This window comes from Dendrobates tinctorius, unplaced genomic scaffold, assembly GCF_039654945.1.
Source record: "Dendrobates tinctorius isolate UK_male_01 unplaced genomic scaffold, ASM3965494v1 ptg000297l, whole genome shotgun sequence".
Lineage (NCBI taxonomy): Eukaryota > Metazoa > Chordata > Amphibia > Anura > Dendrobatidae > Dendrobates > Dendrobates tinctorius.
The window spans coordinates 2,449,948-2,477,307 of record NW_027361964.1 but is presented as its reverse complement, the minus strand read 5'-3'; the positions used below and the strand labels follow the sequence as shown (position 1 = coordinate 2,477,307).

At 51.3% G+C, this 27,360-nt stretch overlaps 1 protein-coding gene across 2 annotated transcripts in view; it reads right to left on the bottom strand.

Annotated features, from left to right (window-relative positions):
• Positions 1-14,773: 14,773 nt before the first annotated feature.
• Positions 14,774-27,360, bottom strand: part of LOC141073141 (uncharacterized) — a 98,332-nt gene continuing 85,745 nt past the window's right edge. For both annotated transcript variants that reach the window (XM_073560508.1, XM_073560507.1), the window contains exons 9-10: positions 15,365-15,439; positions 14,774-15,127 (exon numbers count right to left, since the gene is read on the bottom strand). In XM_073560508.1, coding sequence (XP_073416609.1) covers positions 15,042-15,127; positions 15,365-15,439 — 161 coding nt within the window. In that variant the 3' untranslated portion in view covers positions 14,774-15,041. The remainder of the gene's footprint in view (positions 15,128-15,364; positions 15,440-27,360) is intronic.

The window sequence follows — 27,360 nt, the reverse complement described above, 5'->3', positions numbered from 1 at the left end:
TTTATGGAAAGAGTCCTCATTCCACCACTGGAGGGTTATGAGATGACCATGCTCGTTATTTCAGAACTTATCTAGATCATACTTAGTGCTATGCTGTCTACTCACCTGTAGAGAAAAGAAGCAAAAGTGTCCACATATGATGATGCCTCATGGTCACTGTACACTAGTGAGCTGAGTGTCTTGTCCGAAAGTCTACGTCCAGGTGAATTCCCCCTCCACAGCCCAGGGAGAGCGGTGGGGAGGAAAGATGAAGAATAATGAGGCACCAGGTTGAAAAGACAGGGGCAGCACAAAAACCAGCTCCGGCTCCGTGGAAAGGTGTGAGATCTACTGACAGGTTTACAGCCCTCAAGTGCTGATGAGATCACTCACCTGATGGAGGGCTGATACAACCTGCTCCAAGGCTTCCTCCTGTACATGTCCCTTATAACCTCCTCCCCTCATAAAGTCCTATAGTATCTCCTCCCTGACTGATTCACCCGGGTCTGTAGAAGGCCTCTCCCTGACCACGGTCTCCTGATGGAGCTTCACAAGTGTGGGACATCAGTGATGGCAGACAGCGGAGCCTACGGACTGACGGATTCAGGGCTGACATTGGGCTCAAACTTCTAGAAAATTGTTATTTTCTAGAATAGTTTCCATTTTTTGTACTTTACTCAATTTATGTTTTTACTTTATTTTACTTCCTTTTTCCTTCTTGATATAACTACAGTTCAGTAAAAGTCCTGAAGGAGACGATTATGTCATAATAATGTGCGATAGAAATTACAGGAAAGTAGTCAGCCATTATTGAGTAAAAGTGGCCAAAGGAATCAGAAAACCCAAAAGGAGAAATAATAGAATTCTACTGAGCAAACAGTAATAGGCTCAGCTCCTCCGGCAAATTCTGAGCCAGAAAAACAAGACAGGAAAGACAGAATAAAAGGCTCTCTGTATAACCGCCTATTGCTCTGTCCCGTATACATACACTGCACAGTACCACTCCTCTTGGATATATGTAAGTGTGGCGCCCCTGAGGGTTCAGTCACCACAGAGGTACTGCACCTCCTCCTGAGGTGTAGTATCCCACTCCCCAGGTAAGATGGAACACCTGACCAGACTCCAGCACCTGCATCCAGCACAGACACCATAGAACAGCAGAGCACCCTTTATGGCAGGTGCTTGGGTCCATGAAGGGTGCTGGATGGTGGGTGGAGCTTAGAAACACTAGCGGGGAAAGCTGACAGAAAGTTAGGTCAGTTCCCCGCAGGGGGAAGCAGAGAGAGGACCTCTGCAGCAGAATCCCCAGAGAGGGGGAGGAAGACAGTTCCCCACTGGGGAAAGACGGAAAGGGCGTAGATGCAGCAGCCTCCGGTGAGCTGGAGCTGCTGGCAAGGAAAGAGAAAGAAAGATCAGTTGTTCAGAAGGAAGATGGCTAAGAACGGAACGTGAGGAGGAGAGAGACTGGGGACTAGGGCGAGTGCAGAGCCCTTCTCTAAGTTTAATGCGCCAAGGCCGGGCGCCGGTATCCGAGACTGTGTGTGATACTAATGATCCTACAGTAGAAACCGGAGGAATAGAAGTTGTGACCACATTATTCCCACCTAAGACTCGAAGACGCAGCAGCAACGTGTGTGAGCCGGGACATGATTGTATGGAGTCCCCGAAGTAGGCTACAGCTGCCTGTCATGCGAGTGGAGTTATAAGTAACATCAAGAAGGAGGAACTTGAGTGTAATTCATAACTACAAGTACTTCAGATTAGCGCTAGAAAAGGCACATTTGGAAGGGAGTGCAGGAAGGGTTAATCCATCTGCCTGGGAGTTGGCTGAGCCCCTGACCTGGAGGACACAGCAGTGAAGCGGGCACCTGTCTATGCCAGAAACGTGAGTAAAGTATTGGGACTGCACTCAGCTGTGTCATTGCCTTCTTCCTGCGCCAACTTATTCAGCACTGCTACATCTCTGTGCCTAACACTGAATTATCTATCTCAACATCTACTACTGCCCTGGGACTACAGCTCTGCCTGTGGAGAGCTACTACATCTTTGCTGCACCACACCATCAGTCCCAGAGGATCTGCACTGCAGCGCTGGTCACCTCTGACCAGATACCACAGGTGGCGTCACGAACTACCTACATATAAACTTTATTCAATTCCACCTATTTTACATTGGACGCCGAGGGCCACGGACCGGGTCACCGCCACAGCGACACTTCCCCTTTAAGAGACCGGCCCGGTACCGAGTAAAGTGGAGAAACCCTACTAGCCCTGGGGGGATCCATAAGCAGGTTACGGGATGCAGTAACGCAGAGGCGCAGAGCAGGAGTTAACAAAAATGTGGTTTAATCTGCAGAAATAAACTCCTCGCAGGGAGAAAACAGGAAATATAGCAGGAATGGGGAAAAGCAGGTGAAAGCAGGGGAATTGTGAGACCACACAACAGTCTTGCTATCAAATACAACTTATCGTGACTCCGCAGTCCTTTAGTCACTGGCGGTCCGATGAAGGATGTAATGCCGGCAGAGTCCAACACTGCGTCTTCAGGCTTTCCCGCCCAACACACGGTCTCGCTTCTGGCGGCAGCGAGTGGTCACTGGTTTTGCCCTCTGAGCCCCTAGTCCATTTAACTGCGGAGCAACAGAGTAAAGCTCTACGCAAGTTTCCTCGTGGCACGTGTCTCTCTGAGCAGCTGCCGTCACCTGAATGGCTGATCTGCACTGCTCTGCTCGGCATGTACTCCTCTGTGTGCCTGCCGAAGTGAGGATCGCTGCAGTAGTCTCTGTCCTACATGGGTGCCGCTGTGCGTCTATCAGCAATGGAGGACGCACCTCAGGGTTCTGCATCGGGCCCTCGCTCCTCTGTGCGAGCACTGCACTCTGCTTAGCCAGGCGCTCTCACTGGCTTAGTGGCCCGTACGCGAAAGCTCAGCAGCAGTTTCACCCTGCGCTGTCTCTCATACTGTGGAGCGCGCCGCACGCCTCCTCTGCACTCGCTACCGGCGAGAAACTGTTTCTTCACGTGCTTTCTCCTCACTGCTTGGCTTAGTCATGCCCCCTCTTCCTGGGTCATGGGGCCTGTCCGGTCCCCTATTCCTCCCCCCGGGCAACATAGTACGCAGCCTCGACAGTTTCGGACCAGGCTCAATACAGGTACCCGCAGCCTGGTCTTCCTCCTTTCAATCCCCCTCTCCTTTAGCTCGCCATTCCATGGGTGAGAACTCTGTGTGCTCCTTTATGTTCTACAGAGGTGGGCCAGATGCCCACAGTTTTAGCACCCATTTCTTCCTCTCTTGCGCTACGTTTTGCCAAAGAAAATTGTTCTGCGCATACCGCAGGGGTGGAACACACGCGTGTTCACACTGAGTACTTTGAGGCACCTCTTGAATTTTCTCATCAGGAGTACTCAGAACTTCAGGTATCTCATGCAGAATTTCAACATCGGGCTCTGCTTCCTGACATCCAAAGACCTCCTCCACTAAGTCATCCGTCTGCGCACTAGGTGTGAGACCTACCTCCGCCTCTTCACTGGGGTTGTCATCATCTTCAACTTCCTTGAGGCACACTGGCTCCACTCGATTCACCTCCATGCTCCTGAGTAACACAGACATCTCGCTGCAGGTGGGCGATGCCTTCTCACTCACTTCCCGCTGACGCCATGGCTCTGCCTTGCTCTGGTTGAGGCTCCCCTCCACTCACCGTACCATTTCTTCCAGGTGCAGTGATCTCTCCGGTGAGTGTGACCTTGGAGGGGTGACTGAATCTTCGCCGTCGGCTGTCTCATGTAGGGCAACTTTTATGCGCGATTCGGCACCAATTTCTAAGAAAGTCATACGCGGCTTAGCATGCAGGCGCTCCCGCAAAGCTTCTTTGAAGCACTTGGTGGTTCAAAATGCTCACCACACATCTAGATAAGTTCCTTGGGTGGTCTAGTTTCCATAATGGGGTCACTTGTGGGGGGTTTCAACAGTTTAGGCACATCAGAGGCTCTCCAAACGCGACATGACACCCGCAGACCTTTCCATCAAAATCTGCATTCCAAAACATCACTACTTCCCTTCCGAGACCCAACGTGTGCCCATACAGTAGTTTTCTCCCACATGTGGGGTATCAGCCTACTCAGGACAAATTGGATAACAACTTTTGGGGTCCAATTTCTCCTGTTACCCTTTGGAAAATAAAAAATTGGGGACTAAAAGATCATGTGTGTGGAAAAAATATGATTTTTTTATTTTCAAGCATGGGCATTATAAACTTATGTGAAGCCCTTGGGGTTTCAAAGTGCTCACCACACATCTAAATAAGTTCCTTGGGGAGTCAATTCCAGCCAAAAAAGTCAAATGGCGCTTCTTCCCTTCCGAGCTCTGCCATGCGCCCAAATAGTGGTTTACCCCCACATGTGGGGTATCAGCGTACTCAAGACAAATTGCACAATAACTTTTGGGGGTCCTGATACCCTTGGGAAAATAAAAATTGGAGGTGAAAAGATCATTTTTTTTTTTAAAAATGTGATTTTTTAATTTTACGGCTGTACGTTATAAACTTCTGTGAAGCCCTGGGAGGTTGAAAGTTCTCACCACACATCTAGATAAGTTCCTTGGGGGTCAAATTTCCAAAATGGTGTCATTTGTGGAGGGTTTCCACTGTTTCGGCACATCAGGGGCTTTCCGATCTCAATTCCAGCTATAAAAGTCAAATGGCGCTGCTTCCCTTCCGAGCTCTGCCATGCTCCCAAATAGTGGTTTGCCCCCACAAATGGTGTATTAGCGTACTCAGGAAAAATTGCACAATAACTTTTGGGGGTCCTGTTACCCTTGGGAAAATAAAAATTGGGGGGTGAAAAGATAATTTTTTGGGGAAAAAATGTGATTTTTTAATTTTACGGCTGTACGTTTAAACTTCTTTGAAGCCCTGGGAGGTTGAAAGTTCTCACCACACATCTAGATAAGTTCCTTGGGGGTCTAGTTTCCAAAATGGTGTCATTTGTGGAGGGTTTCCACTGTTTTGGCACATCAGGGGCTTTCCAAACGCGACATGGCGTCCGATCTCAATTCCAGCTATAAAAGTCAAATGGCGCTGCTTCCCTTCCGAGCTCTGCCATGCGCCCAAATAGTGGTTTACCCCCACAAATGGTGTATTAGCGTACTCAGGAAAAATAGCACAATAACTTTTGGGGTCCTGTTACTCCTAGAAAAATAAAACTTGAGGGTGAAAAGATCATTTTTGTGGAAAAAATATGATTTTTTAATTGTACGGCTGTACGTTATCAACTTCTGTGAAGCCCTTGGTCAGAATTGTAAAAATTGGCCTGGTCATTAACGTGCAAACCACCCTTGGGGGTAAAGGGGTTAAAAATGGGTCGTGGCTGGGTCTTCCAGCAAGACAATGACCCAAAACATACAGCCATGGCAACAAAAGAGTGGCTCAAAAAGAAGCACATTAAGGCCATGGAGTGGCCCAGCCAGTCTCCAGAACTTAATCCCATAGAAAACTTATGGAGGGAGCTGAAGCTCTGAGTTACCAAGCGACAGACTCAAAATCTGAATGATCTAGAGATGATCTGTAAAGAGGAGTGGAGCAAAATTCCTCCTGACATGTGCGCAAACCTCATCATCAACTGCAAGAAATGTCTGACTGCTGAGCTTGCCAACAAGGGTTTTACCACCAAGTATGAAGTCTTGTTTGCCAGAGGGATCAAATACTTATTTTTCACTGCAAAATGCAAATAAATTTATATAATTTATATAATGGGATTTTCCGGATTTTATTTTTGATATTCTATCTCTCAGTGTTAGGATTAACCCACCCTTAAAATTATAGACTGTTCATCTCAGTGGGCAACCTACAAAATCAGCAAGGGATCAAATACTTATTTCCCCACTGTATATACACTGCACAGTTCCACCTCTCCTGTCCTATACTCTGCAGATCTCTCCTATTTCCTTCTCTTCCACCTGCCGTTGTATCCAGGTGTGATCTCTTCCTTGTGAGAGAGGGGAATGTTATGTGCCTGGACGAGCTCGGGTGGGGCAGAGATTAGCGGGTCAGACACCCCTAACGCACCCTGCACTCTGGAGCTTGTCCGGACCTGTCTCTCTCAGGACACAACAACAGCTGCATCAGCAGCAATCAGGCAGAGCACAGTGCGGATGGCGCAGTCATCCGTTCCATCATCTGATCAGTCACATCAGCTGCAGAGTCCTACAATATTTATTATTACACTTAGGAAGGCACTAGATTTAAATAAGACAACAGAGAGCAGGAGAGAGAACAGAGAGCAAAGAGGAGAGGAATGACCACAGAAGAGAGCAGGAGAGAGAACAGAAAGCAAAGGGCAGAGGAATGACCACAGAAGAGAGCAGGAGAGAGAAGAGAGAGCAAAGAGGAGAGGAACGACCACAGAAGAGAAAAGGAGAGAGAACAGAGAGTAAAGGGCAGAGGAATGACCACAGAAGAGAGCAGGAGACAGAGAACAGAGGGCAAAGAGGAGAGGAATGACCACAGAAGAGAGCAGGAGACAGAGAACAGAGAGCAAAGGGCAGAGGAATGACCACAGAAGAGAGCAGGAGAGCGAACAGAGAGCAAAGGGCGGCAGAGGAATGACCACAGAAGAGAGCAGGAGAGAGAACAGAGAGCAAAGGGCGGCAGAGGAATGACCACAGAGGAGAGAACAGAGAGGAAAGGGCAGAGGAATGACCACAGAAGAGAGCAGGAGAGAGAAAAGAGAGCAAAGGGCAGAGGAATGACCACAGAAGAGAGCAGGAGAGAGAACAGAGAGCAAAGGGCAGAGGAATGACCACAGAAGAGAGCAGGAGAGAGAAAAGAGAGCAAAGGTCAGAGGAATGCCCACAGAACAGAGCAGGCGACAGAGAACAGAGAGCAAAGAGGAGAGGAATGACCACAGAAGAGAGCAGGAGACAGAGAACAGAGCAAAGAGGAGAGGAATGCCCACAGAAGAGAGCAGGAGAGAGAGAACAGAGAGCAAAGGGCAGAGGAATGACCACAGAAGAGAGCAGGAGAGAGAACAGAGAGCAAAGGGCAGAGGAATGACCACAGAAGAGAGCAGGAGAGAGAACAGAGAGCAAAGGGCAGAGGAATGACCACAGAAGAGAGCAGGCGACAGAGAACAGAGAGCAAAGAGGAGAGGAATGACCACAGAAGAGAGCAGGAGACAGAGAACAGAGCAAAGAGGAGAGGAATGCCCACAGAAGAGAGCAGGAGACAGAGAACAGAGAGCAAAGGGCAGAGGAATGACCACATAAGAGAGCAGGAGAGAGAACAGAGAGCAAAGGGCAGAGGAATGACCACAGAGGAGAGAACAGAGAGGAAAGGGCAGAGGAATGACCACAGAAGAGAGCAGGCAACAGAGAACAGAGAGCAGAGAGGAGAGGAATGACCACAGAAGAGAGCAGGAGACAGAGAACAGAGAGCAAAGGGCAGAGGAATGACCACAGAGGAGAGAACAGAGAGGAAAGGGCAGAGGAATGACCACAGAAGAGAGCAGGCGACAGAGAACAGAGAGCAAAGAGGAGAGGAATGACCACAGAAGAGAGCAGGAGACAGAGAACAGAGCAAAGAGGAGAGGAATGCCCACAAAAGAGAGCAGGAGACAGAGAACAGAGAGCAAAGGGCAGAGGAATGACCACAGAAGAGAGCAGGAGAGAGAACAGAGAGCAAAGGGCAGAGGAATGACCACAGAGGAGAGAACAGAGAGGAAAGGGCAGAGGAATGACCACAGAAGAGAGCAGGAGAGAGAAAAGAGAGCAAAGGGCAGAGGAATGACCACAGAAGAGAGCAGGAGAGAGAACAGAGAGCAAAGGGCAGAGGAATGACCACAGAAGAGAGCAGGAGAGAGAAAAGAGAGCAAAGGGCAGAGGAATGACCACAGAAGAGAGCAGGAGCGAGATCAGAGAGCAAAGGGCAGAGGAATGACCACAGAAGAGAGCAGGAGACAGAACAGACAGCAAAGAGGAGAGGAATGACCACAGAAGAGAGCAGGAGAGAGAAAACGGAGAGGAAAGGGGAGAGGAATGAGAGAGAACAGAGAGCAAAGGGCGGCAGAGGAATGACCACAGAAGAGAACAGGAGAGAGAAAAGAGAGCAAAGAGGAGAGGAATGCCCACAAAAGAGAGCAGGAGACAGAGAACAGAGAGCAAAGGGCAGAGGAATGACCACAGAAGAGAGCAGGAGAGAGAACAGAGAGCAAAGGGCAGAGGAATGACCACAGAGGAGAGAACAGAGAGGAAAGGGCAGAGGAATGACCACAGAAGAGAGCAGGAGAGAGAAAAGAGAGCAAAGGGGAGAGGAATGAGAGAGAACAGAGAGCAAAGGGCGGCAGAGGAATGACCACAGAAGAGAACAGGAGAGAGAAAAGAGAGCAAAGAGGAGAGGAATGACCACAGAATAGAGCAGGAGAGAGAACAGAGAACAAAGGGCAGAGGAATGAACACAGAAGAGAGCAGGAGAGAGAACAGAGAGCAAAGGGCAGATGAATGACCACAGAAGAGAGCAGGAGAGAGAACAGAGAGCAAAGGGCAGATGAATGACCACAGAAGAGAGCAGGAGAGAGAAAACAGAGAGCAAAGGGCAGAGGAATGACCACAGAAGAGAGCAGGAGAGAGAACAGAGAGCGAAGAGGAGAGGAATGACCACAGAAGAGAGCAGGAGAGAGAACACAGAGAGCAAAGAGGAGAGGAATGACCACAGAAGAGAGCAGGAGAGAGAAGAGAGAGCAAAGGGCAGAGGAATGACCACAGAAGGGAGCAGGAGAGAGAACAGAGAGCAAAGGGCGGCAGAGGAATGACCACAGAAGAGAGCAGGAGAGAGAACAGAGAGCAAAGGGCGGCAGAGGAATGACCACAGAGGAGAGCAGGAGAGAGAACAGAGAGCAAAGGGCAGAGGAATGACCACAGAAGAGAGCAGGAGAGAGAACAGAGAGCAAAGGGCAGAGGAATGACCACAGAAGAGAGAACAGAGAGCAAAGGGCAGAGGAATGACCACAGAAGAGAGCAGGAGAGAGATCAGAGAGCAAAGGGCAGAGGAATGACCACAGAAGAGAGCAGGAGAGAGAGAACAGAGCAAAGGGCAGAGGAATGACGACAGAAGAGAGCAGGAGAGAGAGAACAGAGAGCAAAGGGCAGAGGAATGACCACAGAAGAGAGAACAGAGAGCAAAGGGCAGAGGAATGACAACAGAAGAGAGCAGGAGAGAGATCAGAGAGCAAAGGGCAGAGGAATGACCACAGAAGAGAGCAGGAGAGAGAACAGAGAGCAAAGGGCAGAGGAATGACCTCAGAAGAGAGCAGGAGAGAGAACAGAGAGCAACAGAGAGCAAAGGGCAGAGGGATGACCACAGAAGAGAGCAGGAGAGAGAACAGAGAGCAAAGGGCAGAGGAATGACCACAAAAGGGAGCAGGAGAGAGAACAGAGAGCAAAGGGCAGAGGAATGACCACAGAAGGGAGCAGGAGAGAGAACAGAGAGCAAAGGGCAGAGGAATGACCACAGAAGAGAGCAGGAGAGAGAAGAGAGAGCAAAGAGGAGAGGAATGACCACAGAAGAGAGCAGGAGAGAGAACAGAGAGCAAAGGGCAGAGGAATGACCACAGAAGGGAGCAGGAGAGAGAACAGAGAGCAAAGGGCAGAGGAATGACAACAGAAGAGAGCAGGAGAGAGAACAGAGAGCAAAGGGCGGCAGAGGAATGACCACAGAAGAGAGCAGGAGAGAGAACAGAGAGCAAAGGGCAGAGGGATGACCACAGAAGAGAGCAGGAGAGAGAACAGAGAGCAAAGGGCAGAGGAATGACCACAGAAGAGAGCAGGAGAGAGAAAACAGAGAGCAAAGGGCAGAGGAATGCCCGCAGAAGAGAGCAGGAGAGAGAAAAGAGAGCAAAGGGCAGAGCAAATGAGTGGAAAAGAAGGAAAAGAGCACAAGTCAGAGCAGAGGAGTGATCAAAGAGCAAGGGACAAAGCATGGGAGTGTGAAAAGACCAAAGGACAGAGCAAATGTCACAATTCATTTTTGTATTTGTGGCAGCTCTGGTTCCACTCACATTAAAACTTTTTTCCTTTCAGGCCAGCGGGGGTTAAATGTAGTTTTTCCCCTGCTGGCAAGCTGGTGTTGCTGCAGTGCTGCTGGGTCAGCTGATGTTGTTGGTGACCACTCCCACATCCTTTAAAAGGTCCCCTGATGCATCAGCTGACTGTTGGTGATACAGGTCCTCTTGGAGACCAACCATGCAGAAGCAGCTCTCTGGTGTCAGCCACGTCTAGTGTTTGGAGTCCTGTTGCTGCGTTATCTGTGGTGTGGAGATATGCAGCGGTGTGCACAAGCTAAGCGTCGTATTTTGGATTCCTTATCCCTTTGGTGTCTGTCACTTCCCCCTGTGTGTTTTATCTGCAGAGGTGAGGCCAGTGCACTAGCCAGGGCAGATCTAGGTGACAAATAGGGACAAGGTATCCTGACGTCAGCAGGGGGAAGGACCTGCATAGGGTGTTAGGTGAGAACAGGGACAGACCCAGGGTGGAGCTCGGGAGGGGACCGTCCCTGATTCCCTATTTTCAGGGCCTTCCTCTCCCCTCTTGCATTGGCGTTGTGTTGTTGTGCCGTTTGGTGACCAACCAACCATTGGGTCGTGTCACACTGGTTAGTCACTCCGTGACAGTAGAAGCACGTGCAAAGAGCAAGGGTCAGAGCAGAGGAGCGAGCAAATAGCAAGGGTCAGAGCAGAGGAGTGAGCAAAGAGCAAGGGTCAGAGCAGAGGAGCGAGCAAAGAGCAAGGGTCAGAGCAGAGGAGCGAGCAAAGAGCAAGGGTCAGAGAATAAGAGCGAGCAAAGAGCAAGGGTCAGAAGAGAGGAGCGAGCAAAGAGTAAGGGTCAGAACACAGGAGCGAGCAAAGAGCAAGGGTCAGAGCAGAGGAACTGCAAAGAGCAAGGGTCAGAGCAGTGGAGCGAGCATAGAGCAAGGGTCAGAGCAGAGGAACTGCAAAGAGCAAGGGTCAGAGCAGAGGAGCGTGCAAGGAGCAAGGGTCAGAGCAGAGGAGCGTGCAAAGAGTAAGGGTCAGAGCAGAGGAGCGAGCAAAGAGTAAGGGTCAGAGCAGAGGAGCGAGCAAAGAGCAAGGGTCAGAGCAGAGGAGCGAGCAAAGAGCAAGGGTCAGATCAGAGGAACTGCAAAGAGCAAGGGTCAGAGCAGAGGAGTGTGCAAGGAGCAAGGGTCAGAACAGAGGAGTGTGCAAGGAGCAAGGGTCAGAGCAGAGGAGCATGCAAAGAGCAATGGTCAGAGCAGAGGAGCATGCAAAGAGCAAGGGTCAGAGCAGAGGAACTGCAAAGAGCAAGGGTTAGAGGAGAGGAGCGAGCAAAGAGTAAGGGTCAGAACACAGGAGCGAGCAAAGAGCAAGGGTCAGAGCATAGGAACTGCAAAGAGCAAGGGTCAGAGCAGAGGAGCGAGCAAAGAGCAAGGGTCAGAGCAGAGGAGTGAGCAAAGAGCAAGGGTCAGAGCAGAGGAGCGAGCAAAGAGCAAGGGTCAGAGCAGAGGAGCGAGCAAAGAGCAAGGGTCAGAGAATAAGAGCGAGCAAAGAGCAAGGGTCAGAAGAGAGGAGCGAGCAAAGAGTAAGGGTCAGAACACAGGAGCGAGCAAAGAGCAAGGGTCAGAGCAGAGGAACTGCAAAGAGCAAGGGTCAGAGCAGTGGAGCGAGCATAGAGCAAGGGTCAGAGCAGAGGAACTGCAAAGAGCAAGGGTCAGAGCAGAGGAGCGTGCAAGGAGCAAGGGTCAGAGCAGAGGAGCGTGCAAAGAGTAAGGGTCAGAGCAGAGGAGCGAGCAAAGAGTAAGGGTCAGAGCAGAGGAGCGAGCAAAGAGCAAGGGTCAGAGCAGAGGAGCGAGCAAAGAGCAAGGGTCAGATCAGAGGAACTGCAAAGAGCAAGGGTCAGAGCAGAGGAGTGTGCAAGGAGCAAGGGTCAGAACAGAGGAGTGTGCAAGGAGCAAGGGTCAGAGCAGAGGAGCATGCAAAGAGCAATGGTCAGAGCAGAGGAGCATGCAAAGAGCAAGGGTCAGAGCAGAGGAACTGCAAAGAGCAAGGGTTAGAGGAGAGGAGCGAGCAAAGAGTAAGGGTCAGAACACAGGAGCGAGCAAAGAGCAAGGGTCAGAGCATAGGAACTGCAAAGAGCAAGGGTCAGAGCAGAGGAGCGAGCAAAGAGCAAGGGTCAGAGCAGAGGAGTGAGCAAAGAGCAAGGGTCAGAGCAGAGGAGCGAGCAAAGAGCAAGGGTCAGAGCAGAGGAGCGAGCAAAGAGCAAGGGTCAGAGAATAAGAGCGAGCAAAGAGCAAGGGTCAGAAGAGAGGAGCGAGCAAAGAGTAAGGGTCAGAACACAGGAGCGAGCAAAGCGCAAGGGTCAGAGCAGAGGAACTGCAAAGAGCAAGGGTCAGAGCAGAGGAGCGAGCATAGAGCAAGGGTCAGAGCAGAGGAACTGCAAAGAGCAAGGGTCAGAGCAGAGGAGCGTGCAAGGAGCAAGGGTCAGAGCTGAGGAGCGTGCAAAGAGTAAGGGTCAGAGCAGAGGAACTGCAAAGAGCAAGGGTCAGAGCAGAGGAGCGTGCAAGGAGCAAGGGTCAGAGCTGAGGAGCGTGCAAAGAGTAAGGGTTAGAGCAGAGGAGCGAGCAAAGAGCAAGGGTCAGAGCAGAGGAGCGAGCAAAGCGCAAGGGTCAGAGCAGAGGAACTGCAAAGAGCAAGGGTCAGAGCAGAGGAGCGAGCATAGAGCAAGGGTCAGAGCAGAGGAACTGCAAAGCGCAAGGGTCAGAGCAGAGGAACTGCAAAGAGCAAGGGTCAGAGCAGAGGAGCGAGCATAGAGCAAGGGTCAGAGCAGAGGAACTGCAAAGAGCAAGGGTCAGAGCAGAGGAGCGTGCAAGGAGCAAGGGTCAGAGCTGAGGAGCGTGCAAAGAGTAAGGGTTAGAGCAGAGGAGCGAGCAAAGAGCAAGGGTCAGAGCAGAGGAGCGAGCAAAGAGCAAGGGTCAGAGCAGAGGAACTGCAAAGAGCAAGGATCAGAGCAGAGGAGTGTGCAAGGAGCAAGGGTCAGAGCAGAGGAGTGTGCAAGGAGCAAGGGTCAGAGCAGAGGAGCATGCAAAGAGCAATGGTCAGAGCAGAGGAGCATGCAAAGAGCAAGGGTCAGAGCAGAGGAACTGCAAAGAGCAAGGGTCAGAGGAGAGGAGCGAGCAAAGAGTAAGGGTCAGAACACAGGAGCGAGCAAAGAGCAAGGGTCAGAGCATAGGAACTGTAAGAGCAAGGGTCAGAGCAGAGGAGCGAACAAAGAGCAAGGGTCAGAGCAGAGGAACTACAAAGAGCAAGGGTCAGAGCAGAGGAGCGAGCAAAGAGCAAGGGTCAGAGCAGAGGAGTGTGCAAGGAGCAAGGGTCAGAGCAAAGGAGCGAGCAAAGAGCAAGGGTCAGAGCAGAGGAGTGTGCAAGGAGCAAGGGTCAGAGCAGAGGAGTGTGCAAGGAGGAAGGGTCAGTGGAGGAGTAAGAAAAGAGCAAGGGAGAGAGCAGGGAATAAAAGAAGAGCAAATAGCAGAGTGCACAGCAGAGAATAGATCAGAGCACAGAGTGCAGCTAACAGCAGAGCTCAAGCAAGTGAGAGAAAAGAGAAGGTAACAGCAGAGAAGAGGGACAGCAGAGATCATGGGGCCGAGCACAGAGGAGATGACAGTAGGTCTGTTCTACAGAGTAAGGCCGGGGTCACACTAACCGACGCAAAATACGGTCCGTAGTTTACAGGCGTAATACGGATGAATGGCCCCTAAACAGTGCTCCGTATGTCATCCGTAATCAAGGTGTGGTCGCGTATTTTGCGCATGTAAGCATCCGTATGTAATCCGTATGGCATCCGTATGGTGAGATTTTCTCGCAGGCTTGCAAAATCAACATATAATGGAGCCCTATGACAGGTTTATAACAAAAACCAAAAAATAGATATAGACACATAGAATGCATATATATACATACATGTGTGTGTCAATGACATGTACTGTGTATATATATATATATATATATGTAGTCTATGTGTCCAGATCTGTTCTTTCAATTCTTTATTAAACCTGTCAGTGTGATTTTACTGTATCGCGCACTGAATTGCCGGCTTTTCTAAAAGACACCGGGTGCGTATTTCTCGCAAGTCACATGTGTGGTCCGTGTGTAATCCGTATTTTTTGTGCACCCATAGACTTGCATTGGCGTACTACGGGCGTAGTACGCTGACAGTCCCAGCATGCTGCGATTGGCACGGACCATAGAATACGGATGAGAAATATACGCCTGGTGCGAGTGACCCCATAGAGAATCATTGGTCCGTGTGTAATGCGTGCTTTTAGCGCCTCTCACTCGGCCGTATTCCTCGCCAGTGTGACCCCGGCCTTAGGAATAAATCTGTGCACAGAGAGGTCCATGTTAAATATTAATAATTTGGATATGTATTTCTTATTATGATTCTGTACTGAACAGTGCCTTCCGATGACACTGCGTGTGTTATTTTTGTTTAGCGCATGGTAAATGTCAACTCCATATATATATAGACCACGTGCTTTTAGAAACGTATATAATTCATGGCTCACTCTAGGGGTCGCTTGCTCGCTCCTGCACCACCATGAGACACACTTGAGGAGTCATCTTTGCTCGAGCCACTACGGACAGCTGGTATGTAACTGAATCACCATGTGACCTCCACGGAAGATCTTAACAGAGAGACAGAGGCCATTTACCATTCAGAATCCAGAGTTCCAGGAAAAGATGAATACAAGCTTTGCTATGAACAAATGGACAATCTCTTTATAATCATGCACCTGTTTTTATGTTTTTCTGTAATAATCTTTTCTTTGATGGAAGAATCCAAATAAACCACTATATTTTTATCTGGTAACAAGTCCTGAATATTATACAAGAGTACGTGTTTTTTTACAGTCCAGGACGGAGAATAATGGCTGCAGGCCACTAGTGTCCATGGCTGTGCGATAAGTGCTCGTTGGTAGATCTGGAGGATCAATCTTGATCGCAGGAGAGTGTAGTGGGAGGACATAATAGGGGTAGGTCAGGGCGTCACCACAGGAGGAGGAGCAGGGAAACCATCAGCAAGGAGGTCATCATCATCCTCTTCTCACTGTCAGCGCTGGAGTCTATGGACCCTAAATAGAATAAGAGATGGTGTCAGCCCCAGAAGAGCGAGATCTGTGAGAGAAGCGTATCAGCCCCTCCCCGGGCGCGGACCGTGAACTGTGAGCTCACATTATGGACCATAAAGGCTAAAATCTGCAGCAGTTCTTCAGTCTCAGAATCCATGGGTCATATCTCCGCTAGTCCTGCGCACTCATCCTCACCCTCATCATCCTCAACATTACTAACAGCAGCAGCAGTGTCTGTACCTGGAGGAGTCCGGCATGGAGGCCCCAGCGATCCCACAGCCTGAATGGAGGACAGGGCTTCTGTGTCGTTGAACCCTGGGGAGAGACATGGAGAATATATGAGAAGTGCTCCGCCTGAGAGATAACAGCAGAGCAGCAGGAGGCCATCAGGGCCAGGAGACATGCAGAATATAAGAGAAGTGCTCCGCCTGAGAGATAACAGCAGAGCAGCAGGAGGCCATCAGGGCCAGGAGACATGCAGAATATAAGAGAAATGCTCCACCTGAGAGATAACAGCAGAGCAGCAGGAAGCCATCAGGGCCAGGAGACATGCAGAATATATGAGAAGTGCTACGCCTGAGAGCTAACAGGAGAGCAGCAGGAGGCAGCCAGGGCCAGGAGACATAGAGAATATATGAGAAGTGCTGCGCCTGAGAGATAACAGCAGAGTAGCAGGAGGCAGTCAGGGCCAGGAGACATAGAGAATATATGAGAAGTGCTCCGCCTGAGAGTAGTAGTGGGAATGTGGACAGAGCAGGAGACATTGCCGGACACACATCAGGGGATCAGCTGACGTTACAGAACCCCAGTAACACAGAAACAAGTGTTGATTGTGCAGACCGCACTTCTGAGCAACAACTGGCGGTGTTGGAGCCCATGTTCAATCATGGAGTAGGCTGAGGCCTACTTGGAGCAAGTTTTATATCTGATGTAGTGTGAATGTGGAGGGAGCAGGAGATATTGCCGGACACACAGCAGGGGAGCAGCTGGCGTTACTGAACCCCACTTACACAGGAGCTAGTGTTTTTCTCTGTGCAGACGGCACTTCTGAGCAGCAACTGGCGGTGTTGGAGCCCAGGGATTACAGTTCAGGTGGTAGAAACATGAACACAACAGGATACCTGGATACTGTTGCCAACCAATTATTTATTCTGGAAGAGGACTGGCAAATTCTGGTGAGATCCAGGTCTTGTTCATTTTCAGAAAATTAAGCTGGTCAATGTTATCGGAGGATAGTCGCGTGCGACGGTCTGTTAGTACACCACCTGCGGCACTAAAGACGCGTTCCAATAATACACTGGCAGCAGGGCTAGCCAGCACCTCCAATGCATACTGGCTAAGCTCTGGCCATGTATCCAGCTTAGAGACCCAAAACTTGAAGGGGGAAGAGCCATCTGGGAGTACACTGAGAGGGCAAGACATGTAGTCTGTCCACCATCTGACGGAAACGTTGCCTCCTGCTGACTGGTGCCGTCTGTGATGGTGTAGACAATTGTGGTGGACACACAAAATTTTGCCACATTTGGGCCATAGTGGTCTTGCCTTGTGCTGAGGTGCTGCCTCTGCTCCCTCTTTGTGCAGAGCTTCCTCCACTGACTCGACACACAGAGCTGCTTTGTAAAGCACAAGCAGCACTGCTCTCGGGTGGAATGGAGAACATGATGGACTGCACCAGTGTGTCTTGGTACTCCCGCATTTTACGCTCCTGGTTCAACGGTGTTATGAGGCTTTGCAAGTTGTCCCGGTAGCGAGGATCTAGGAGGGTGTACACCCAATAATCAGCCATGTGGAGAATGTGGGCGATGCGGCGGTCGTTTCTCAGACACTGCAGCATGAAGTCAACCATGTGCTGCAGACTCCCAACTGCACAAGAACCGCTGTCCCCTGCTTGAGGCGTGATCTCTGCCTGCTCTGCATCACCCCACCCTCGCTGTACATACTGACTAGAGCTTTGTGTAGCTCCCTCCTGTGGAGAGATGTCTTCCTCCTCCATTGACTCCTCATCCTCCTCACAAAGTGTCCCCTGCCTAGGCCTTTGTGAGGAACCACGTAGCGCAGACTATCCAGAAGCAGATGGCATTTGTGACTCCTCATCCTCCACCTCTTCCAAAACCTTCTCCCTTAGTGCTTGCAGTGTTTTTTGAAGCAGACAGATAAGGGGGACAGTCATGCTGACTAGTGCATCATCTGCACTTGCCATCCGCGTGGAATCATCGAAGGCATGCAAAACGAGGCAGATGTCCTTCATAGAGGCCCACTCAGTGGTGCTGAAGTGTGTCCGGCGCACAGTGCGACTTGTTTGCGCCAAAAAAAGGACCACGCACTGCAAGTTCTGGGAGCGCCCATTTTGGGTTTTGGAAGAGGAATGCTCCTAACAGGTGCCGAAGTGGAGGCTACAGGCAGCCAAGTCTGCCCCCTCCCTCTCCCTCCTGTTTTGGCCGTTTGGGGAATCTCTTCCTCAGAGCTGCTCCCACCACCTTCCTGTTCCTCACGCCATGATGGGTCAAGGACCTCATCATCTACACTCCCCTCTTCAAACACCTGCTTCTCCTGGGTAGTCTCGCTAGAACAGTACGCACCAGAAAGCGGCACCTGAGTCTCATCATCTGATGCGTACTGAGGTGTGCTGACCATAGGCACTGGCCCACCCGCCTCTTCAGATTCAGAGGGACAAAGCAGTTGCACATCACTGCATACTCCCTCTTCTTCACATTCTAGAATGCTGCTTGGCTGGCCCCCTCTTTCCAAACCAAGAGATTCAGAGAACAGAAGTAGAGACTGTGATGGCTCCTGTCCAGGGCTCTCTGACTGCCTGGGCACTTTGGCAGGTGGTGAAGAGACAGATGGTTGCTCTTCAGTGCTCTGGCCCTGAGAGGATGTGGAAGTAATTGAAGTCGATGCGTTAGCTGCCATCCATCCGACAACGGCTTCAATTTGTTCGTCCCGCAGCAGTGGGGTACGGCGAGGTCCTAAAAAGCTGCGCATAAAGGACTGTTCCCTGGTAAACCTGGGGGATGCCGGGTCACTGGTGGCCGCAGCAGGCCCAGAATCCCCACGTCCTCTCCCTGCAGAATCCCCACGTCCTCTCCCTGCTGAAACTCCACGCCCACGACCACGTGCCTTACTCCCTGCCTTCTTCATCTTGGTAGACTGATAAAGATAGGCAGAAAAGTACTAAGGGCTTAGTGTGCTTATTCCTGAACAGCTGCTAACAGGTATAAGAAACACTAATTTTATAAAGTGTGTGGACTACACTTTAATATAAGCTACTGTGGCCTACACAACTGTAAAGTGGAGTGTTTGGTGAACTTTATTTACGTGTTTTTTTTCAAAAAAACAAAAAGGATGTGACGAAACATGTGAAAGCGATAGTATCACAAACTTTTTGGAGCTATTACAATGCAGGAAGGTAACCTACAATGCAATAGATCAGGCTCCAAAAAATAGGCTATTACTAATCTGGCTGCGGCTGCAGGGCACAAGCCAGAAAAAGGCTCCTCTATCTTCTCCTATATAGTGTTTGCAACCAACCAATGTAGATGGATACGGATGGAAGCACACTAATAGGAGAAAAAAATCAGAAAAAATGAGCTGCAATTAAACTAAAAAAGGACTATGTATGAGGCAGTGACGCACGCGGAGCGGACTACAACCTGACGTGGCTGCAGAACACACTGCAACGTGAGCTGCACTCACACACAGAGACCTCTCAGACAGCCGTGAACAGTGCAGAGAACTGGGCACTAGCACTGAAAGGCTGCAGAAAGGCTCCGCTGTCTACTCCTATAGTGTTTGCAACCAAGGTAGATGGATACGGATGGATGTACACTAATAGGAGAATTAATGAAAAATGAGCAGCAATAAAACAAAAATAAATATGTATGAGGCAATGACGCAAGCTGAGCGGCCTACAACCAGAGGTGGTGCAGGACACATTACACAGCGTGAGCTGCACTCACACAGACCTTGTAGACAGCTGTGAACAGCCCTGCAAGGCAAAAGAAAGCTACAGCGATTGATAATGTAGCCTGGGAAAAGCACAATATTATATAGCAAATCGCTATCTCTAACTGTCCCTCACAGTCTTGAGGATTCCCATTGGCTGAGTCAAATCAAACTGGCTCATAGCATTATGGGAACTTCCGATTCCAGTATTCGATATGCAAAAAGTATCGGAACTCAATATCGGAATTCCGATACCGCGAATATCGGCCTATACCCGATATTCGCAGTATCGGAATGCTCAACACTAGGCAGCCAGGGCCAGGAGACATGCAGAATATATGAGAAGTGCTGCGCCTGAGAGGTAACAGCAGAGCAGCAGGAGGCAGCCAGGGCCAGGAGACAAGCAGAATATATGAGAAGTGCTGCGCCTGACAGATAACAACAGAGCAGCAGGAGGCAGCCAGGACCAGGAGACATGCAGAATATATGAGAAGTGCTGTGCCTGAGAGCTAACAGCAGAGCAGCAGGAGGCAGTCAGGGCCAGGAGACATGCAGGATATATGAGAAGTGCTGCACCTGAGAGCTAACAGCAGAGCAGCAGGTGGCAGTCAGGGCCAGGAGACATGCAGAATATATGAGAAGTTCTGCGCCTGAGAGGTAACAGCAGAGCAGCAGGAGGCAGCCAGGGCCAGGAGACATGCAGAATATATGAGAAGTGCTGCGCCTGACAGATAACCGCAGAGCAGCAGGAGGCAGCCAGGGCCAGGAGAAATCCAGAATATATGAGAAGTGCTGTGCTTGAGAGCTAACAGGAGAGCAGCAGGAGGCAGTCAGGGCCAGGAGAAATGCAGAATATATGAGAAGTGCTGCCCCTGAGAGCTAACAGCAGAGCAGCAGGAGGCAGTCAGGGCCAGGAGACATGCAGAATATATGAGAAGTACTCCGCCTGAGAGCTAACAGAAGAGCAGCAGGAGGCAGTCAGGGCCTGGAGACAAAGAGAATATATGAGAAGTGCTCCACCTGAGAGCTAACAGCAGAGCAGCAGGAGGCAGCCAGGGCCAGGAGACATGCAGAATATATGAGAAGTGCTGTGCCTGAGAGCTAACAGCAGAGCAGAAGGGGCAGCCAGGGCCAGGAGACATGCAGAATATATGAGAAGTGCTGCTCCTGAGAGCTAACAGCAGAGCAGAAGGAGGGAGTCAGGGCCAGGAGACATGCAGAATATATGAGAAGTCCTCTGCCTGAGAGATAACAGCAGAGCAGCAGGAGGCAGCCAGGGCCAGGAGACATGCAGAATATATGAGAAGTGCTGCGCCTGAGAGCTAACAGCAGAGCAGAAGGGGCAGCCAGGGCCAGGAGACATGCAGAATATATGAGAAGTGCTGCGCCTGAGAACTAACAGCAGAGCAGCAGGAGGCAGTCTGGGCCAGGAGATATGCAGAATATATGAGAAGTCCTCTGCCTGAGAGATAACAGCAGAGCAGCAGGAGGTAGTCAGGGCCAGGAGACATGCAGAATATATGAGAAGTGCTCCGCTTGAGAGATAACAGCAGAGCAGCAGGAGGCAGCCAGGGCCAGGAGACATGCAGAATATATGAGAAGTGCACCGCCTGAGAGATAACAGCAGAGCAGCAGGAGGCAGTCAGGGCCAGGAGACATGCAGAATATGTGAGAAGTGCTGTGCCTGAGAGCTAACAGCAGAGCAGCAGGAGGCAGTCATGGCCAGGAGACATGCAGAATATATGAGAAGTGCTCCGCTTGAGAGATAACAGCAGAGCAGCAGGAGGCAGTCAGGGCCAGGAGACATGCAGAATATATGAGAAGTGCTGAACCTGAGAGCTAACAGCAGAGCAGCAGGAGGCAGCCAGGGCCAGGAGAGATGCAGAATATATGAGAAGTGCCGCGCCTGAGAGATAACAGCAGAGCAGCAGGGGGCCGTCAGGGCCAGGAGACATGCAGAATATATGAGAAGTGCTGCACCTGATAGATAACAGGAGAGCAGCAGGAGGCAGCCAGGGCCAGGAGACATGCAGAATATATGAGAAGTGCTGTGCCTGAGAGCTAACAGCAGTGCAGCAGGAGGCAGTCAGGGCCAGGAGACATGCAGAATATATGAGAAGTGCTCCACTTGAGAGATAACAGCAGAGCAGCAGGAGGCAGTCAGGGCAAGGAGACATGCAGAATATATGAGAAGTGCTGCGCATGAGAGCTAGCAGCAGAGCAGTTGGGGGCAGTCAGGGCCAGGAGACATAGAGAATACAGGGCCCTGTATTGTTCAACATCTTTATCAACGATTTAGATGAAGGAATTGAGGGTAAACTGATTAAATTTGCTGATGACACAAAGCTAGGAGGGATAGCTAATACTAGAGAAGAGAGAGAGAGGATTCAAAAAGATTTAAATAAACTGGAGAAGTGGGCAGCAACTAACAGAATGGTTTTTAACAGGGAGAAATGCAAAGTACTACATCTGGGCAATACAAATGGAAAAAGCATATATAGAATGGGAGGAATAGGGCTAAGTGACAGCACATGTGAAAAAGACTTGGGTATACTAATAGATCACAGACTGAATATGAGTCAACAGTGTGATGCAGCAGCAAAAAAGGCAAATGCAATTCTAGGATGTATTAACAGAAGCATACAGTCTAGATCACGTGAAGTCATTATTTCCCTCTACTCCTCTTTGGTCAGACCTCATCTGGAATATTGTGTCCAGTTTTGGGCACCACATTTTAAAAAAGACATCAACAAACTGGAGCAAGTTCAGAAAAGAGCGACCAGAATGGTGACCGGTCTGCAAACCCTGTCTTATGAGGAAAGGTTGCAGGATTTGGGAATGTTTAGTTTGAAGACTGAGAGGAGACTTAATAGCTGTCTACAAATATCTAAAGGGCTGTCACATTGTAGAAGGATCAACTTTATTCTCATTTGCACAAGGAAAGACTAGAAGCAATGGGATGAAACTGAATGGGAGGAGACACAGATTAGATATTAGAAAAAACTTTTTGACAGTTAGAGTGATCAATGAGTGGAACAGGCTGCCACGAGAAGTGGTGAGTTCTCCTTCAATGGAAGTCTTCAAACAGAGGCTGGACAGACATCTGACTGGGATGATTTAGCGAATCCTGCTTTGAGCAGGGGGTTGGACCAGATGGCCCAGGAGGTCCCTTCCAACTCTACGATTCTATGATTCTATATGAGAAGGGCTGCGACTGAGAGCTAACAGCAGAGCAGCAGGGGGCAGTCAGGGCCAGGAGACATGCAGAATATATGAGAAGTGCTGCACCTGAGAGCTAACAGCAGAGCAGCAGGAGGCAGTCAGGGCCAGGAGACATGCAGAATATATAAGAATTGCTCCGCCTGAGAGCTAACAGCAGAGCAGCAGGGGGCACTCAGGGCCAGGAGACATAGAGAATATATGAGATGTGCTGCTCCTGAGAGGTAACAGCAGAGCAGCAGCAGGCAGTCAGGGCCAGGAGACATGCAGAATATATGAAAAGTGCTGCGCCTGAGCGATAACAGCAGAGCAGCAGGAGGCGGCCAGGGCCAGGAGACATGCAGAATATATGAAAAGTGCTGTGCCTGACAGATAACAGCAGAGCAGCAGGAGGCAGTCAGGGCCAGGAGACATGCAGAATATATGAGAAGTGCTCTGCTTGAGAGATAACAGCAGAGCAGCAGGAGGCAGCCAGGGCCAGGAGACATGCAGAATATATGAGAAGTGCTGCGCCTGAGAGCTAAGAGCAGAGCAGCAGGAGGCAGTCAAGGCCAGGAGACATAGAGAATATATGAGAAGTGCTGCGCCTGAGAGCTAACAGCAGAGCAGCAGGGGGCAGTCAAGGCCAGGAGACATAGAGAATATGAGAAGTGCTGCGCCTGAGAGCTAACAGCTGAGCAGCAGGAGGCAGGCAGGGCCAGGAGACATAGAGAATATATGAGAAGTGCTGCGCCTGAGAGATAACAGCAGAACAGCAGGAGGCATCCAGGGCCAGGAGACATGCAGAATATATGAGAAGTGCTTCACCTGAGAGCTAACAGCAGAGCAGCAGGAGGCAGTCAGGGCCAGGAGACATGCAGAATATATGAGAAGTGGTGTGCCTGAGAGCTAACAGCAGAGCAGGAGGAAGCACTCAGGGCCAGGAGACATGCAGAACATATAAGAATTGTTCCACCTGAGAGCTAACAGCAGAGCAGCAGGGGGCACTCTGGGCCAGGAGACATAGAGAATATATGAGATGTGCTGCGCCTGAGAGGTAACAGCAGAGCAGCAGCAGGCAGTCAGGGCCAGGAGACATGCAGAATATATGAAAAGTGCTGCGCCTGAGAGATAACAGCAGAGCAGCAGGAGGCAGCCAGGGCCAGGAGACATGCAGAATATATGAAAAGTGCTGCGCCGGAGAGATAACAGCAGAGCAGCAGGAGGCAGCCAGAGCCAGGAGAGATGCAGAATATATGAGAAGTGCTGCGCCTGAGAGATAACAGCAGAGCAGCAGGAGGCAGACAGGGCAAGGAGACATGCAGAATATATGAGAAGTGCTGCACCTGAGAGATAACAGCAGAGCAGCAGGGAACAGTCAGGGCCGGGAGACATGCAGAATATATGAGAAGTGCTCCGCCTGAGAGCTAACAGCAGAGCAGCAGGAGGCAGCCAGGGCCAGGAGACATGCAGAATATATGAGAAGTGCTGCGCCTGAGAGATAACAGCAGAGCAGCAGGAGGCAGTCAGGGCCAGGAGACATGCAGAATATATGAGAAGTGCTCAGCCTGAGAGCTAACAGCAGAGCAGACAGGGGCAGCCAGGGCCAGCAGACATGCAGAATATATGAGAAGTGCTCCGCCTGAGAGCTAACAGCAGAGCAGCAGGAGGCAGCCAGGGCCAGGAGACATGCAGAATATATGAGAAGTGCTGCGCCTGAGAGATAACAGCAGAGCAGCAGGAGGCAGTCAGGGCCAGGAGACATGCAGATTATATGAGAAGTGCTCAGCCTGAGAGCTAACAGCAGAGCAGAAGGGGGCAGCGAGGGCCAGCAGACATGCAGAATATATGAGAAGTGCTCCGCCTGAGAGCTAACAGCAGAGCAGCATGAGGCAGCCAGGAGACATGCAGAATATATGAGAAGTGCTGCGCCCGAGAGCTAACAGCTGAGCAGCAGGAGGCAGCCAGGACCAGGAGACATGCAGAACATATAAGAAGTGCTGCATATGAGAGCTAACAGCAGAGCAGCAGGAGGCAGTCAGGGCCAGGAGACATGCAGAATATGAGAAGTGCTGCACCTGAGAGCTAACAGCAGAGCAGCAGGTGGCAGTCAGGACCAGGAGACATGCAGAATATATGAGAAGTGCTGCGCCTGAGAGCTAACAGCAGAGCAGCAGGAGGCAGCCAGGGCCAGGAGACATGCAGAATATATGAGAAGTGCTGCGCCTGAGAGATAACATTAGAGCAGCAGGAGGCAGCCAGGACCAGGAGACATGCAGAATATATGAGAAGTGCTGCGCCTGAGAGATAACAGGAGAGCAGCAGGAGGCAGTCATTGCCAGGAGACATGCAGAATATATGAGAAGTGCTCAGCCTGAGAGCTAACAGCAGAGCAGCAGGAGGCAGCCAGGGCCAGGAGACATGCAGAATATATGAGAAGTGCTCAGCCTGAGAGCTAACAGCAGAGCAGCAGGAGGCAGCCAGGGCCAGGAGACATGCAGAATATATGAGAAGTGCTCCGCCTGAGAGATAACACGAGAGCAGCAGGGGGCAGCCAGGGCCAGGAGACATGCAGAATATATGAGAAGTGCTGCGCCTGAGAGCTAACAGCAGAGCAGCAGGAAGCAGCCAGGGCCAGCAGACATGCAGAATATATGAGAAGTGCTGCGCCTGAGAGATAACATTAGAGCAGCAGGAGGCAGCCAGGACCAGGAGACATGCAGAATATATGAGAAGTGCTGCGCCTGAGAGATAACAGGAGAGCAGCAGGAGGCAGTCATTGCCAGGAGACATGCAGAATATATGAGAAGTGCTCAGCCTGAGAGCTAACAGCAGAGCAGCAGGAGGCAGCCAGGGCCAGGAGACATGCAGAATATATGAGAAGTGCTCAGCCTGAGAGCTAACAGCAGAGCAGCAGGAGGCAGCCAGGGCCAGGAGACATGCAGAATATATGAGAAGTGCTCCGCCTGAGAGATAACACGAGAGCAGCAGGGGGCAGCCAGGGCCAGGAGACATAGAGAATATATGAGAAGTGCTGCGCCTGAGAGATAACAGCAGAGCAGCAGGGGGCAGCCAGGGCCAGGAGCCGCCCGTGGACCGCACGTTGGGTCCTTCTCAGAGGTTGCGCTGCCGCTCACATCCCAGTAATAATCTTCATCGCAGACATTACAGCAGAAATTACATCATCACCTTATGATGTCACAGTGTCCCTCCCCCGCGGAGCGCACATTTCACCATATGAATTGTCTGCAGATCACTGTTGGGCCTCGGATCAGCCATGGTGTGATCGGAACATTCCTCCCTTCCCCCGAGTCTGAGAGTCACAGCCGCGGTGACGAGAGCCGGATTATCTGTATGAGCAGATGGGCACCGCCCTGCGACTAATCCCCGCATTCAGGAGATCACTGTAAAGCTGTGACTGATGAGACCCCCTCCCAGAGAGACACGCGACAGCCAGCGAGGTCGGAGGCGAGAACAGCAAGGGACACCAGCAGCACAGAGGATGTCAGGAGAGCGGTGTGCTGCTCTTATATGGGGGACCGCAGAGTGAGGAGCAGGATCCCCCCAGCAGCACAGAGGATGTCAGGAGAGCGGTGTGCTGCTCTTATATGGGGGACCGCAGAGTGAGGAGCAGGATCCCCCCAGCAGCACAGAGGATGTCAGGAGAGCGGTGTGCTGCTCTTATATGGGGGACCGCAGAGTGAGGAGCAGGATCTCCCCAGCAGCACAGAGGATGTCAGGAGAGCGGTGTGCTGCTCCTATATGGGGGACCGCAGAGTGAGGAGCAGGATCCCCCCCGCAGCACAGAGGATGTCAGGAGAGCGGTGTGCTGCTCCTATATGGGGGACCGCAGAGTGAGGAGCAGGATCCCCCCAGCAGCACAGAGGATGTCAGGAGAGCGGTGTGCTGCTCTTATATGGGGGACCGCAGAATGAGGAGCAGGATCTCCCCAGCAGCACAGAGGATGTCAGGAGAGCGGTGTGCTGCTCTTATATGGGGGACCGCAGAGTGAGGAGCAGGATCCCCCCACAGCACAGAGGATGTCAGGAGAGCGGTGTGCTGCTCTTATATGGGGGACCGCAGAGTGAGGAGCAGGATCCCCCCAGCAGCACAGAGGATGTCAGGAGAGCGGTGTGCTGCTCCTATATGGGGGACCGCAGAGTGAGGAGCAGGATCTCCCCAGCAGCACAGAGGATGTCAGGAGAGCGGTGTGCTGCTCTTATATGGGGGACCGCAGAGTGAGGAGCAGGATCTCCCCAGCAGCACAGAGGATGTCAGGAGAGCGGTGTGCTGCTCCTATATGGGGGACCGCAGAGTGAGGAGCAGGATCCTCCCAGCAGCACAGAGGATGTCAGGAGAGCGGTGTGCTGCTCCTATATGGGGGACCGCAGAGTGAGGAGCAGGATCCCCCCAGCAGCACAGAGGATGTCAGGAGAGCGAGTGTGCTGCTCCTATATGGGGGACCGCAGAGTGAGGAGCAGGATCCCACCCGCAGCACAGAGGATGTCAGGAGAGCGGTGTGCTGCTCCTATATGGGGGACCGCAGAGTGAGGAGCAGGATCCCCCCAGCAGCACAGAGGATGTCAGGAGAGCGGTGTGCTGCTCTTATATGGGGGACCGCAGAATGAGGAGCAGGATCTCCCCAGCAGCACAGAGGATGTCAGGAGAGCGGTGTGCTGCTCCTATATGGGGGACCGCAGAGTGAGGAGCAGGATCCTCCCAGCAGCACAGAGGATGTCAGGAGAGCGGTGTGCTGCTCCTATATGGGGGACCGCAGAGTGAGGAGCAGGATCCCCCCAGCAGCACAGAGGATGTCAGGAGAGCGGTGTGCTGCTCCTATATGGGGGACCGCAGAGTGAGGAGCAGGATCCTCCCAGCAGCACAGAGGATGTCAGGAGAGCGGTGTGCTGCTCCTATATGGGGGACCGCAGAGTGAGGAGCAGGATCCCCCCAGCAGCACAGAGGATGTCAGGAGAGCGGTGTGCTGCTCTTATATGGGGGACCGCAGAGTGAGGAGCAGGATCTCCCCAGCAGCACAGAGGATGTCAGGAGAGCGGTGTGCTGCTCTTATATGGGGGACCGCAGAGTGAGGA